Source organism: Phaethon aethereus (assembly GCF_964289735.1).
Source record: "Phaethon aethereus genome assembly, chromosome: 5".
Classification (NCBI taxonomy): Eukaryota; Metazoa; Chordata; class Aves; order Phaethontiformes; family Phaethontidae; genus Phaethon; species Phaethon aethereus.
The window spans coordinates 57435347-57452191 of record NC_138579.1 but is presented as its reverse complement, the minus strand read 5'-3'; the positions used below and the strand labels follow the sequence as shown (position 1 = coordinate 57452191).

Below are 16845 nucleotides of genomic sequence, written 5' to 3'. Positions count from 1 at the left end.
GAGGTATTTAAAAGACGTGTAGGTGCGGTGCTTAGGGACCTGGTTTAGTGGTGGCCTTGATAGCATTATGTTAGTGGTTGGACTCGATGATCTTAAGGGTCTTTTCCAATCTAAATGATTTCTATGATTCTAAAGAATAAGTTGTCAAGTTTCTTAGTAATCCAGTGCTGAAACAGACACATACGGAAGCACAAAATAATAGAAACACATATAAAAAACTTTGTGACATGGCAAACCTAGAAAGATCTGTAATAATTTCATGACAATTAGAAATATTAGTATTCTTGAAGATGAGCAGAGTCTATAGCATGGTACAGTACATCAGAGACCACAGTTCAACTGCTGATATTTCAGCAGCACTCTTTTCAATGGACTTCCACTCTAAATGATGCCATGGTATAAGTGTCATCTCTTAGCTAGCTTGCCAAGATAAGGGGAAAAACTTGGCTCATATTTTTAATGCCTTTTTTTTATATCCAGCCAATATCTGAATTCACCTTGTCTACAACCAGAAGGACAAACAAGCAGCTCAGTTTTGAACTCCCACCAACGTTTTTTTCAGATCAGCAGAGGTCCAGCACCTCTTTTCCAGAGACATCTCTTGGCTGCTAAAGAAAGTCTGGAAATCTGAATCCATTCATGAACTCAGATTTCCCATGCGGCAACACACCATGCCTGAAACTGCCCCACTAGCTCTCGAAAGACATGTACACTGTCCTTAAAATGGCACACATCATGGTAGCTTGGGTTACATATGTCAAAGTTTCATTCTGCACTATGCAGTAACAGGGGAGGCTCTCAGTATCACTAGATGTATCAAGATACTAAATTAAGGACACTAGAAAGAGAAAGGAAGAATTGAAGGAAATAAGCTAAACCAAGAAAGTCATCAGGGACTTGATGTCATATGAACCAGTAACTGTGTATCTGTAAGTATTCTGTGGCGACTTTTCATCCCAGCTGAGGAAAAAATTATCCTTCAACACGTTGAAATATGAGAAGTTGCCGCAGGATGGAAATTCCTTTACAAAGCAGTTTATAAATAACTGATTAGTCAACAAGTACTTTTGAGAGTCCATGTATCTCCTAAGTCCTTTGCTCTAGAAAAAAAATAATTACAGAAGACCGGACTGAAATTTATTTTTTTACCTACATTCTGTTCATTATTTTTCTGTTTAAAGAAAATACAACAGTGACCAATCACTTCCAATAAAGGATGAATAAATGAAGACCATAAATAAAGCCTCCCTAAAAATGAAAATCTGGAAATGCTTTGTTTTATAAGAAGCTATTAAAAAAATATATAGGGAAAATCTGAGCTATCTCATTAAGGTGATAGCTAGTTCTGAATACTATTTGTAATAAATGGCTGGTGAGCTTCAGTCATCATCTTATCTTACTGTTATGGAGACCTGAAATCTTGACCATGTCAAAATACTTAAAAAAAAAGATTAAGAAAAAACATGTCAGCATGTCCTCCTGGTGCATGTGTCAGTTCCATATGACAAGCTAATCACAATATTAAGCCAATAAATAGAAATATTTTGGTGAATTAAATTTGAGAGTTAACTGTTCCTCTGTACTGGTGAGTCAATACAGGAACATCTTGGAACTGAGCTTGCAGCTTCTCCATTGTTATACAAGTCCTTGCCCAAAATATTTTTAAATTCAGCTTTTTTGATTTGCTTAGAGACTGATTAAAGATAATGTATGTCGGTTGGCAAGCAAGGAGAATCAGGGCTCTAAGATGTTTTATCACAGGCATACCATGTACTACCTATACAGTAAAGAAAAGATAACATTTACATGTGTTGTTGCTGTCAAACTTCAAAATGAAGGGACAATTCATGAGACCTTACCTGGACCATTTATTTCTGGGTCACAGAGAGACAGAACAGAACATGTGCTCATAGAAATATTTCTCTATACAGAAAATATTAATGCCTTTTTATCAGAAGAATTCTGTCACAGTATTTCAGGATTTGAAAACAAACCTATCTGTTAACAATCACAAGTTTATTGGTCCTATTCTTTTGATCCAAGAAAAAAATTCAAATTTTGAACCTGTCAGATGTTTGGCTATTAATGGAAAAAATTAGAGATGTTTTAACCTTTTCTCAATAACACTGGCATAACTAGAACTTGTCAGCTTAAAAAAGAGCAAAATGATTCTTAAACAGAAGTAAATTGAGGGGGCAAAATGTTCCATAATATTCTATCTGAATAGTACATTAATCTTACTACAGTGACTGGTAGGGTTCCTATCTATCTACATGTTCTCCTCTAATGTATCATAGCATAGAGAGGATACCAGTGCCATCCACTTCCAGAGCATGCATGGTAACCCTGCTAGAGACTAAACTCATTCTTGATAAACGCTGATTTCCTCCTGCGGCTTGGCACCGTATGCCTGATATATAGAACTCTCACTGAAATGAGTGCAAATGCACTGAAGGTTTATATCATGAAAAAGACATTTTCATATAGAAAATGTGAAATATTTTTCCATTATCATTTGATAGCTGCCTGTCAATAAAATTGTGCTTGCTATATCTTGAATAGTCTGGGAATGCACTGATGGGTAGGCTTCTTAAAGAGCTCTAACTTTCTTCAAAGCCACTAAATCCTTAAAAACTGGTGAAAAAAAAAATATATATAGCCTTGCTGAGATAATTTTCTCAATGTTTCCTACACTTTTATTAATAGTATAAAATATAAACACTTAATTGACAGCTGCTGGGGGGAAAAAATAGTTGCATTGCAGAAAGTCTTAGAGGGTTATACAGTCCTTTTCATGTATCTGTCCTTTGCTATGGACTTATTACAATCTCACAAAAACACATAGAAATCATTCATGTGTTACCCTGGGATGTAAGCTAGACAATACTGGCAGAATTTCAGCGACACCATTCTGTGATGCAGTGTTCAATAACCCATAGTCAAAATTGCAACTCACCTTCTGCATCTTCTGGCCTTGTAAGATCGATGACACCAGGGCCCAGTTTTCCATCTTCACTGGGTTTCCCTGTTAACTGTGGGCCTAAATTTTCAAACCTTGTTCTTTCCTGGAAAAGAACAGAAGTAGTCTTAATGCTCCATATAGGTGAATTCTCATTATATGCCTGTGCATGTGTGTATGCACTGATACATGCCTTATTTTTTAACCTGAACAAATAATGAGTGCGTTTAATTAGAATTTTAACTCAGAGACAGTTTTTTACAGATTCTGAATGTTTGCATTTATGAAAATAAGTTTTAAATGTGAAACATATACAGAAACTTTGAGATTATTTTGATCTGCACTGCCATAATGCATAAATGATTGTACATGCAAGTACAAAACACTCTTGGCAGGAAACACTGCTGATCGATGCTGCTCACTTTGGCTTTCCACTTATTTTCTAACTTAAAATGGAAAAGACAATCAGCATTTGGGAGACATGAAAATTCAGAAGTTGAAAGAAAAATTTGTGTTAAAATATACTGCTAATTTAATGGAAAAAACACTTTTTCCCCACTATGAGATTCAAGTTTGCATTCATATCTCTGAGAAAACACAAGTCTGAATTTTATGAAAGAGGTTTTCAAATACAAGTATTTGAAAGCAGGAATAATAGATGACAGAACTGATATTATTATTTTGTCTCAGAATTTAAATTGTACCTCACTGGAAAGGGAACCTAACGAGATTTAAAAAAAAAAAAAAAAGGAAAAAGAATGCACACTCCTAGAAAAAAAGAAAGCTTTTGAGAGCTGGAGACCTCCATAGGAAACCTGAAAGTAGAAAGAGGAAACTGAAAGGTATTTTATGTGTTAGCCCAGTTCTTCAATCAACTACTGGATGGGGGCATTATAAATGACTGTGTAATATTGTCTCACAATAGTAGTCTCTGTAGTACTGTGTATCGGTAGCAAAGTATTCAATGGTTATCATTAATTTAGCATTCTCATTTGAAGGAACATAGCATGTTTTCCCTCTTGCCTTGTTGTTACCTCTTCAGACTAAACTTGGCATTATGTTGTACTTGTGAATGAAGGAAACCTTGTTGTTCATTACTATGAAACAATATTAAATGTCATGTCAGCTTGAATTTACAGACATGAAATACCAGCTTTCAGCTCTATGAACAGTTTCTCCATGTTATACTTAATGCATTATGCAGAAGTAGAGTGCTGATTGCTGTTCAGTCTATTGTTCAATGACCTAGTTCTGTGCTGTGCATACTAGACATAAGAAGAAAACATTAGGAATTTCTCTCCTGCAAGATGGTTAGAAGCTTGGAAATGCTCTTAAGGACAAAACAGACTTGATAGCCTTGACTCCTGATTTGCTCCACCTCCAAATACTTCTGCTTTCCAATGTGGTTATTTTTCTATTATCATTATCTTTCAGTAGTAAAACCCCACCAGGCCAGCAACTGAGGAATTCTTCGGTTGCTCATTCTTTCAATTCCTTCAGCCATGGATTTTTAAAAATTATTTTCTGTTTAATTTGCAGAGGACAACAAGCAAGCACAACCTGACACTGGATTTGCCACAACCTGCAGCTGAGGCATTTCAAGTACTAACTGCATTTCTAAAAGTTCCTCAGAATCTTCCAGTTGTTGAACAAAATAACTGCATTTTATATTTGGTTAATATAATCTGAACTCATTTTCTTCTGTAAAATATGTGGTTGATGAAGGAGTTTACATATGCAAAGGAACTCACAAGAAAAGACAGTTACAAATGACATGTGACTGCAGAAAGGCACTGCAATACTAGAGGCCCAATATTTTACTGAAAGATGTTGTGCAATGTAACAATACACCTGAATCATCAGGATGGGCTCTGTTTTACTGGTAGACAGAATAAAAATTAAGTTTATCAAGGATTCTTCATTGCATTGCAAAGGGCTGATTTGCAGTTGAGATAAAAACAAAGATCAGTAGTAAGAAAACAGCTTTTGGCACATATATTGTCTCTTCCAAAATATTTGTGCTAAAAGCTTTTTCTTAAGGATGTTAATATAGCACCTGCAGTATTCTTGGAAGAACAGCCTTTAAGTGTGCTTCAGAAGAAGGAGAAATATCCTTCTGCTGTAAAAATCAACAGACCCTGCTACATATCAATATGCACATTTGAAATATCTTTCTAGTCATTCATTCTCTTTGATTCTACTAGAAAATATTCTGTTAAAAAAAAAAAGACGAAAAAAAGAAAGTTTCTGAAAGAATATCAATATTTTGACATGGAAGGAGAAAAGGGAAAATTACACTGTAAGGTTCAGGAGCAGTAAAATGAAAGCACTTATACCATAAAAATACCTGATCTTGTCAAACAAAGGAAATGTACTTACAGTTATTTCATAACCCCCTCCTTCTAATTCATAAAAAGCTGTAACAAAGCTAGCGGTATTTAAGTCTTTGAAATGTCTTTTAAAGTAATTCCATTGCTTGCTTTTTTACTGAAAATATTCTTCATAGTCATCATAAAAAAAACCCCTCAATATTTGCATTTGGTTTAGACAAATTCAGAGAACTGTAAAAAACAGAAAAATGTTGCTCAATACTAATAATTTTTTTTCTATTAGATGCCTTTACAATTCCATGAAATACAACAAATTCATGTGAAATTTATTATTAGAGAGGAAACCTGTCCCACTAGGCTCTAATCCTTTTTTATGGGATTTGTCTTTGCTCCTGTCTTGAATTAATCCTAAAGAGAATAGTTACTTGCACTAAAAATCCTTTAAAAGTATACCTTTTCCCTAGTATGAGCAAGGACTGAGAAGAAGACTGATTCTGTACATAATGTTCCTATATGAACAAAAAATGACATACCTTCATTAAAAGTAAATGGCTATACATAGCTGCACTAACAAATATGTTACCTACACGTGCATTATATTTGCACACATCGACATGTACATCGACTACTGGGTATATTGCTACCTCCCTAACCTACATTAATAAAAAATTCTGTAATAAAGTGCATCCTTCTGGACAGTGCATGCGTTCTGTTTCCTGTGAAGAAGCATTTTGGAACTCTTATTTTGAACTGATTTTTTGTACTGGCTGTGGAGCTTATACTGTATAGTCACATTAAGTTTTCCCATTTAAATTTCAGAAAAAGGGTTTAGGACATGACACTGACAACCCTTTCTCATGACTAAATCAACACAGTCAATTGAGTTTGCACTAAAAAACTGAAAGCTCTGCCCAGCACAATTCTTATCCTTTATGCTTCTTTATATGTTGAACACACAGTAAAAATAACAACTTCTTTAAAATGAGAAAAAGAAGAGAAAAAAGATTCTTCTTACCAGCAAAATCTTAATTTTCCGTTCTGTGATATGATTAGGCACTTATTTATGCATTGTCAGTCACAAACATGCAGAAAACGTAAAAGTTATTGAAAAAATTAAAGTCTGCTCAACTGTCTTGCAGGACTGTTGGTTCTCTAAGTGCTTTGAAATTATGATGTATGAGGTAGACGTTGCATATTAAATAAAGATATTTAAATTATAAAGCCCCCGTTAGTGAAAGCTGATGAATGTTAAATGTTATGAGCCACAAGGCTGTGGCATCCATCATATTCACATATTATCACAGTCAGTGATGGAGCAGCCCCAGTGATGACAGATAGACTGCTAGATAGTTATCCCTTATTTCCAGAATCGCCAAGCAAGCCTTTCAACCCCTTTGGCATTATTTTTAGCTTTGCATTAAATTAGCAACTTTTCCTTCACATTCTGGCAGAAAATATCAATTCTTTCTTCACGTGTGGAAGGTAAAAGAATGATTTAGTGAAGCAAGGAATAAAGGAAAAGGAAGCAGTAGCCCCTACCTGTGAAAAGGCTGCAAACTTCAAATGACTATAAACAAATATAAAATTGTGATCTTGTGAAAGAACAGCAGTGAAGCAGTAAGCACACAATAATGGCTTTTCTCTGCACTTAGATAAAAGCTGAATTTTAGATGTGCACAGTATATTTTCATAAAATTTTATATACTATGTTTTATACACTTATTGGCTATTCCATAATAATGTGTGTGCTAACAGTAAAATTGCTCTTAAATTTATGTGTGTTATTTATACGTTCCCACGTAACAATGCTTTTTGTTGTAAAAAATATTCTGTTTATTAATGTAACTTTACAACCACTGCATCCAAGATCCGTGGTAAATTAATGACATTTTTATTATTTTATAGTGTCATTAAATTTTTACTGATCACTCCATCAAACAGAAGCAATAAAGGCCATAATACAAACTGGGACACTTAGATCAGGGGAGCAGGAAGGCATTCCATATAGTCTGAAGTAAACGGCTTGCTATAAATGATATTTATACCATCTTTAAGGATGTGAGAATACTTGGACAAGTTTGGCAAAACTGTTTCTGTAGTACCGTGGATTGTGTACTTAAATAACAGTTTACTTGCCAGCAAGACAATTTTTTTTCAAACCATATGCGAGAAGATGACTGATTGCATCCATCTCTTGAAAAATAATATACGAAGTGTAATAATACACTGGGCACCCCTCCCTTCTGGATTACCAAGACTGATCCGACTATACCCATGCCTCAAATTATTTCAACATGCTTGCTTTTTCCACATCTGAAATGTATGCTTAGTCTGAAATGGAAAATGGCATGCACGCTGATCGTTGTGTAAAAGATTTAAAATATATGTATTTTTTGCAAACAAATACTTTTTATTTAAGTAGACATGTTTGGACAATGATGTAATACCCTTTATTTCAATAGTCTAGTATGGAAGCAGTTACCAACATTAATTTAAAGAGCCAGTTTCTAGAAACTGAATTAATACAGGTCATTCACAGAAGCCACAGAGCATACGACTGAGGGGATATTATTTCTTCTGAGGGCAGCACTTTAGTTAGAATGACTACAAATAATTATGACGTTGTCTTTATGTATGAAATGTATTTCAATTGAATTATTCCATACTAAATGTTCTAGTAGCTTATTTGCTAACTGTGATCTACTCCCTTCATGTACCATGGACAGTAAACAACAGGCAAACAACTTACTATATTCAAAACATAGAAAGGACATTTTCAGTAAATCACAGAGAAAATTATTCCCAGTTTGAATAAGGAGGAATCACAAAACCTTTTTTTGCCCCCTGGAAAGTCCAGATACAAATAGCCCAAGCTTTTCACCTTCTTCTTACTACTTTTTAACAACTAGGACTGAAAAGTTAAATTACCCTCCACTTAGAATCTTTTGCAACATCTTGGCACAGCAGGGATAATTACAAATTGACTTTCAGCCTTATCTCTGGATATATTAGTTGTTATGGGTGGGAAGTTTAAACATTAACCTTATTACAACAATGTCAATCATCCTACTGGTGTGCAGGCATGCAACTGCTGGAATTCTTTGGATGGCAAAGCAGATAAACACAATAGTGGCATTATTGTTACAATTAAAAGCAAGGCATTTGGTTTTGCAGAACTGTGGTGAATATCTAGAACTTGTTTTCAACATCATAGCAGCAGGAGCTGCTCCACAAAACCAGAGAAATTAAATTAGCAAAGTAGGCAAATTTGTAGTAGAAATGCTGATATTTTAAGATACTATGAGACACAAAGAATATCTTTTCCAGCCACTGATTTATAGGTTGCATGAATGAAGGATATGCTGGGTTCTGTGATGTTGACACAACCTGACCTTACTTTATTTTCTATGTAAGTGAAATACCTGAATTCAATGATCTCAGGAACCAAAGAGGGACAGTTCAGTGAATTTTCACCCTGACATACTGCTCTTTTCAGTTTTTGAAGGCGCCTATCTTGTTCATAAACTCTTCCAGTACTATCTTTGTACGCTGAACATACAGCATAGACTAGCATCCCTGCCACGGACTACAGATTTGTGTAACATTACAGCGCCTCAAAGCAAACAGTGTGCTTGAAAAAATGTGGGGAGAGATAAGTCATTAGGTCCCCTTTTAAATATATTCTTCCATCTTAAAGCATAACTGAAAAGTAAGAGATTAAAAGCAGATAATAGGGAATATAGACTAAAATTCCTCTGCCTGACTGGCAAGCCTCAGCTGGCTTCCACGTGACAATCACAAGCAGAAAATAGTCCAAAGTTGTTCAGTAACAGAATTTCATAGTGATTATCATGATTTGGGACTTTCTTCTTTTTCTTTTAAGACCCAGGTTCTGGAGTCAAAACCGAGAATTGCAATTTCATCAAAGTTTAAAGTGTCTAGAAAAAAGTTTGAAACTGCAGGCAAAAAATTAATCAGATAAATAAATGCCAACCCAAGCAGCCTACTTGTAAACACTCTCTTTAGTTAATTATTTTGGAAGTGTGATTATAAGGTTCAGAATTCCTAGAGCCTCTGGTTAGTGTGAGCAGTAGCCATCTTGTTCTCTGAACACAAATAAGAAGGATTTAGATGAATTCCCTGATTATTGAGAGCATTCAGCACATACTAATAAGTTAATAGACTTCAGTGCATTGAAGCTTGCCTTTAAAAATAAATGTATGAATCTAAAAATATTTTTAAAAAGCAAAAAATAGAGAACAGATAGCAAATGTTTCCACCTAAGTAGGCTATTATGCCCCCCTACACATGAAGTAATGACATACCCATAACTATTGCCACGCTTGCAGGCACTCCTAAGCTATGGATCTGCCCTGGTTAGATTACTTTCAACAGGATTACTGCACTTACTGAGCCCCCTTAACCAAATGCTTTATGTCTTTGTTCATATGGTTTTAATATGGTTTTAACCAATTGCAAGGTTATTTATAAGTTTGCAACTCCCCAGTAGTTAGAGTTATGAAGCGTTCAGACTTAAGCATATCCAGTTGTGTGGTAACCCAACTACTGCTTTCATGCGGTTTCCAACTTTTTATTCATGCACAAAGGCATGATGCATGGCAATATCTGAGAACTTTCTGATTAACTCTTTGTTTCAGCAGCAAATTCATACAGCAGCCTACAGTAAAATTACACATCAATGAAAATGTAAAGATTTTAAAAAAAAAATCACACAAACTCTGGAATTCCACCTTAGACTGATGAGAAGTCATTAGTCCTTGAGAAACAAAGGAACAATCAATTAAATTAACAGCTGGTAAATGAAAAGCAAACAAAAGGAGTTACTACTTTACACTCTGCATAATACAGCTGTAGAATTCACTAGAGGTCAGAAAGAGTCCAAAGCTTGGGCTGTCACTTGTTTTTAAAAGAGCTGGATAATTTTATGACTGTTAATAACATTTGTAGTAACACATGCTAAGATAATCAAATCTCATGTTCCAGAGTGTAAGCTGTTCAACTGCTGGGGTCAAAGAGAAATTCCCTCATTCTTTCTGCTGCTCCCTTCCCTCCTGACCAACATCCACAGATGATTAACTGGGAGCCTTCTAAGGAGAGAAGTTAATTTTCTTTCATAGCATCAGGTACTGCTCACTAGATTTAAGGGAGAACTGGTAAATGGTATAGACCACATCTATTTACCTTGTAATTAGAAAGAATCTGAATGCAACCATTTAAAAACACATTTACTTTTAACTAAACACATACATGTGCAATTTTGAGAGACAGATAAAAATAAACACAAATTACAATTGACACATACTTGTACTGGGGAATAGGAGGACCTTTTTTTTTCTGCGCTGTGAAGTGACTAATGGAAGCAATTCAATAGCTCCTCTTGGACCTTCAGAATGGTCATTCAAATTTCTAACGTTTGAGTTACAAGAATAGATGCGTAAGGACATGGCAAAATGAAGGTTTTTTTTTCTTAGAGGACTAAATACCACAGAGGAATAATAATATACATTTTGCTATATTTTAGTTTAATTTAGCAGTTGGTTGGACCTTGTCAGTTATGGTGCCACTTTCACCAAGTATTTAAAAATGGAGACATTGAAATGCCATAAAAGTGTACCAAAATTAGTTACCAAATTTAGACAATGCCATGATTCTGTACATATATCTGCATGTTGCCCAAAACTTTTCTCTTTGTGACTAAATTTCATTAAAACTATTGTCATGCATTAGAATCAGAACAGAATTTAGAAGGTCAGAGATCTGGTTGCTAGCTTCAAAACTGTGAATCTCCTTTTCTCCTAATCATCTAGTAATATATTCCAGGCTGAAAACACAGCTTTAGCAAGAAGCCACAGCAGTATAACAACCAGCAGAACTATTCTAGGTTCAGCACAATTTTTTTGGAATGGAAAAAAAAAAGGCAGAAAAGAAGTCACCAATTTCAATTTCATTGCGGTGTTCTGCAAACCTCAACAGCACAAAGCAAATTCAGCTGTCCTCAACACAGAGTTGGGAAAAGAGAGGTCTTTAAACAATCTAGAACACACACACAGACATACACACACACAGACATACACACACACCACTGGTCAAACATCTTGAGAAGCAACATGATGTTCTTTTATGAACAATATGGAAATATAAGTGCATGCAAACAGACACACACATATATATTTGATTTTAGACCTATAAAAGCTAAGAGAGATGATGTTCTCATAGATACTTTCATTCCATCATTTCAACTGTGACTTACGATAGGCACATGTCATATTTTGTGACATGATCAAACAATACTGGAAAACCTGTGATAAAAATGGACTACTTGATGTAATAACCAATTATCAAATAGCAATAAACACACTTTTCCTACTCCACATGTGGGCAGTAGTTATAAAAGTTTAAAGGCAGATATTTCAAATACACTATTTGTAAGTATTTTTACAATTAAAGAACTAAACTTCAGGGAAAATATGAATGGGCTTAAATGTTCATATTCATATTTAGAATTAGAAATGCAATCAAGGCAGTTAACAAAATCCCACCAAATGCTACTGTTTTCAAGTATATGCCTTGCCTTGTGCTGGATGTAAATATTTAATTGCATAGCATGCATATATAGATTAAGTAGGGTTTTTCTGTATTTATCAATCTTATATTTTTTTCATATTTTGTAGCATTTTAACTATACTTTTTCAAAGTAGCATTTTATGATTGCTGCTTATATATTACTCTGTTTATACTCAGGCCTTCTTTGTTATGTTCAGAGAGAAAAGAAACATATCACTAAAGGATAAGGATGGGTGACAATGGAACAATGATAATAACATCATTATGCAGTGTTTTGCCTCTTGTACCCCCATCACTGCCATGTTTTTCTCTGATTATTTCAGCCTCAGGAAAATGTGCTGCTTACTGTTTATGTCAGGAAGGAAGGATTACTGTTTGCATGATTACAATATCAAGTATGATGTACATAATGCCTGTGATAATATAGATGTACCCCTCAACTATCTCCTGTCTTTAATCTTCATTCAACAGAAAAAAAAACCCCAAACAAATAACAAAACAGTGAGTTGCAAATTCTTACAGCCTCATATAGGTCTTAATTTTAAGGTGCTGAGTACTTCCACTCCTTCCAACAGAGGCCTCACAGACATGAATAGTCACTACTAACTCCAGGGGAATTCTTGTGCGCTCATGTTAAGAATGGGCTAATGAATTTCACTGAGTCAGGGCCAAAGTGTGTAGTTCTTGTATGTTTACCCTGAATTTGAGCATAAAAATTTTAAAACTTATTTCCAGGCTGAAAAAGATGCTTTCTCCTTCTTATTGATTACACCTTTTTCCTTTTGAGACAGGCAGGATGAAGGTCTTCTGGTATGAAGAAGAATTATTCTTCTTTAGGAATAAAACAAGAGAAAGTCAAGAACACAGTCCTGTAAGGATTTATGCAAATGGAAAAGACCTTGCATTAACAATGTCCTAGCTGAAGGCAAAGGAACAAAATCCCTATCAGTAAAATTACTGTATTTACTTACTTATCTTTCTAATACAATCAATCAGAACTAAGTTGCTCATTATTTATGTTTTTAAAATTTGTATGCAAGGAAAAAGCAGCCCAAACTGGATTTATGAATACTATAAATTCATCAAAACAAACAAAAAAACAGCAACTGATAAAGTAGGATAAAGGTTCCATTTGCTACATCCAACATGCAAATGCAGGCAAATACATACTTCCTGGAAACTGGGAGACATTTACATCTCTCGGAAGGAGTAACTCTTCCATGCAGGAAGTATGAATCTAAACAATGCAAGAGAGAGAGCACTTAAAAAAGGTAACTGAAGGCTATGCATTTTTTTCATGCAGAATCCAGGAACCCTTACACCTGAAACCATCTTAAATGCAAAATGAATACCTACGGGCTGAAAAAATTATGTGGTTTTACTGCTGCAATATACAAAGACTGCTAGTCATCTATAGCTAATGCTACTGGCAAAAATCCATTCTCTAGCTTTTCATTCGAAGTAGAATGATTTTATAAACCTTGTTTTGTTTTTATCATGAAAAGCTTGTTTCAAATTCCCCACATAAGATATCCATTAAAGTACTCTCCAGCTCAATGCCACAATGACAGTTTAGAAAATGCTTTTATACCTTAACAACCAATCTTGGATGGGAGTTTCAAAGTAGTAGTTTCACCTACAGGGTGTATTAGCCACTTATGTCCCACTTAAGACCTGGTTTTGACCTCATTTTCAGCATAAGTGTAGACTGGGTCCTACTACATCTCCATTTAACATGAACTTTTTCTTTCTTTTCCCCTATCCTTATTCATCCACCCTCGATGACATATATATGGAAAAGTTCATGTGATTCAATGAAGGAACATTCCAGCACTTCATTCCAGTGGAAGATTTTTGCTTCTCTATGGACAAATACAATCTGTGAGTAAGAGGGAATTTCCTGTCTCATACCTTCCTTACTTCTTTGTATACTGGTATACTTTACAACTGTGGTTGTATTTTCTAGTTATGTCGTACAGGAAAGAGAATAGTAATGTCCTGGGGAAGCAATCAATATCTTGGTGCTTTTTACTATTATATATGTAGATAATCGCAATACCTACCACTGTGCATTAGCAGTATCAATATCATATTAAAAAGGAGGTTGGTAGCAGTATCTCCAGGCACAGAGAGGGGAAATTATTATCTCCTGGTTACCTAGAAAGTCAATGATTAAGCTGAGAACTGAACCTGGGACTTCTGAACATTAGGCCAGTCCACTGGCTGTTATGCCACACTGCCTCTGCCGTAAATCTGTTTGATGGATTTTTGTGTCATGGAACATTAACGGCTCTGCTCTTGTCTAATGAATATGTTTAAAGAAAACAGTACAAACAAAAGCAAATGTAACACTTAAATTATCTGAGGTGTACTGCTTTGATGTCACACTTGGATAAAGGATTTCCTACTGGAGACCTATGTACACTTATACATACTGAAAAATATTTTAGCCAGTACCACTAGCTGGCATGCTGGTATCTATTTATGTCTGAAAAGGGAACATAATCAGTTTTAGTTGGTTAAGTACAATCTGAGCCAACTTTTATATTATGACCAAAAGCTTGGCAGTGCAGCAGCAGTGGCAAGTAGCAGAAAATTGCTTACAGTGTTATTTGCCAGATTACTTGAACGATTTACACTGGGTTTTCAAGAGAGTTTGGAGTATTAAAAACTTAAGATTTGGAAAAGCCTTGGATTGTGGATATTTGTTCCTAGCTGCAACAAGATGCATAGATGAAGTTTATGATATACTGTGACTGACTAAATGAAGCATTTTTTTAATATAAACCACCTGAAACATTTAGGAGCAGTTCAGTTTGAACTGTTAAGATTTTTTTTTTTAATTGAAGATTTGGAGAGCCAATTGATTTAGATTAAATGCTCAACCTTTCATATCTACTTGTTTAAGATTCATGTTGACATTGTACTAAATACAGCCATACAGTTTGTATCCCAGATAAATTGATCTGACTACAAGCCTCACTCTTTAGTATGATTCTTACTCCAAGATAAATCAATATTTAATATCTCCTGCAACAGCCCCAGTAGATAATTTTAAACCTTTTCTCCATCCCATTAAGTTACCTTTAAAAATTCTTTATATAAGCCTTCACAGATGACTTCTGAAAAACTAGTTTATGAAAAACAGTCAGAAATTCATTAATTCAGATGGAAAGGGTTTTTTAATCTTGCTGCATTGTGCTGATCTCTAAATCCATCTCTGTTTAGCTAATTCTCCTGCTCAGCTAATTTGAAGAATAAATAAATACTTCCTGTAAATCTGTAACACAGATTTTAGACATAAAGAAAAATACCTTTCTACTGCTTTCTGTATAGGACAAGCTATCTCCAGTGCAGATGGAGATTTTGCAGTGGAATTCTGCAAAAACAGTCTGACCAAGGCTCTCCCTGACTCCCTACTGTGCACCATCAGGTACCAACCTCCACCCAGCTCCAACCCCACTGCCGCATCAGCTAAGTGAAGCAATGATAAACAGCAGTATGCCAGGCTGAGGTATATCACATCCCAGCCTCCACTTTGAATGTTAAAATCTACTGTCTGCTCCCTCTCCCCTCCCCACCTGCCAATCTACTGGAACAGCTAAGGAGGAGGAAAAACATCTCTTCCCCCTCCCTCAAACTTTTTCTACAGCTAAGGGCCCCAGTGGGATAGGAGTGTGATATCAGAAGAATGCAAACAGCAAGGCTCAGGTTTGCTGCTTCTTAGGGTTTATAAACGGAGACATAAGAGGAATTTCAAATGATTATATATTGGGAGAACTGAAAGGGATGATGCCAAAAGGAAGGAAAGAACCTATATTCTGGAGCTATCTGGTTGTATATCCACCATTCAAACTATAGGATCTTCATATTCCTATCTGTGCGCTCCTTTACTCATATTCCCTACTCTGCACTACATTCAAAGCGAAACTCTGTCCCAACCCTCGCCCTCCAACCTAATGGTTCCCAACACAAACAGTCCACAATCACTTAAATCTTCTGCTTCAGCTATTTATAGGGTCATGCTGAAAACTCAAACAGTGAAATGTTCCAGTTTAAAAGGAGTGGGGACTTTTTGTTTTCAAAGCCATGTTTTGCCACTTTTACAGCAGAGTTGCTCAAGTAGTTATGTCCTTGAGGGGGCAGTGAGCTGTAGCCCAGGTTGCTGAGAACTCCCTTTGCGCTGGAGGGGCAGCATGTGGAACCTAGATAGCTCTTTCTTTTAATTCTATTGAAGATCTTCATCTCAGGAGCTATACCTGCTTTGGTTTGATTCAAAGCATAGCCTAAAAGGGTCTGATCCTAAATGAGTTCTTTCATCACTAACAATATAGAAATATTAAAGAAAAAAAAAGTTACTGATTAACTTATAATGCAGTTTTCAATTTTATCTCTATTCTTTTGCTACCTTCAGGCAATCAAAAATGTGATAAATTTTGTGTTTTGCGTATCAAAAATGTTCACTGTTTAGCTTAGTTGTGAACTCACATCCAGGGCAGATTTAGCAACAAGAATGTGGTTGTATAGAGAACATACCTACTGTATAGCAAAAATATGTGAAATAATATTCACTTTTCAACATGTAAGGTGTTAGTGGGAATTCTACTGTGGAAATTGTGTACTATTCTATTAATTAAGATGTGACACACAGCAGCAATATGAGGATGGTGTTTTCATGAGCCACTGCAAGAGTCCCAGCTAAAACACAGTGAGAGTAAGCAGCGGGGAAGAGCAGCAGTAGGGAAAAAAAGGAAAGGAGACACAATCTAGCAGATTATTGCTAACACTGCAAGAGAATTTCCCTCCCTCTCATGATAAGACAATGATAGACACTTCCACTACCTAAAGCATAGTCTGCACCACATCAGGAGCATTCCTAATACCGCAGGAGTGGAGCCCCAGAACAGTTGAAGGATGAATAAGTAAAGTGGGTCCTGATTCAGAGAGGCTCATGTGCTGAAATCCACCCTT

At 35.6% G+C, this 16845-nt stretch overlaps 1 protein-coding gene across 3 annotated transcripts in view; it reads right to left on the bottom strand.

Moving 5' to 3' along the window:
- Positions 1-16845, bottom strand: part of SOX6 (SRY-box transcription factor 6) — a gene marked incomplete at its 5' end in the record, with an annotated part of 229949 nt that overhangs the window by 27872 nt on the left and 185232 nt on the right. For all 3 annotated transcript variants that reach the window (XM_082000010.1, XM_082000011.1, XM_082000012.1), the window contains one exon: positions 2957-3065. In XM_082000010.1, the coding sequence (XP_081856136.1) occupies positions 2957-3065 (109 nt within the window). The remainder of the gene's footprint in view (positions 1-2956; positions 3066-16845) is intronic.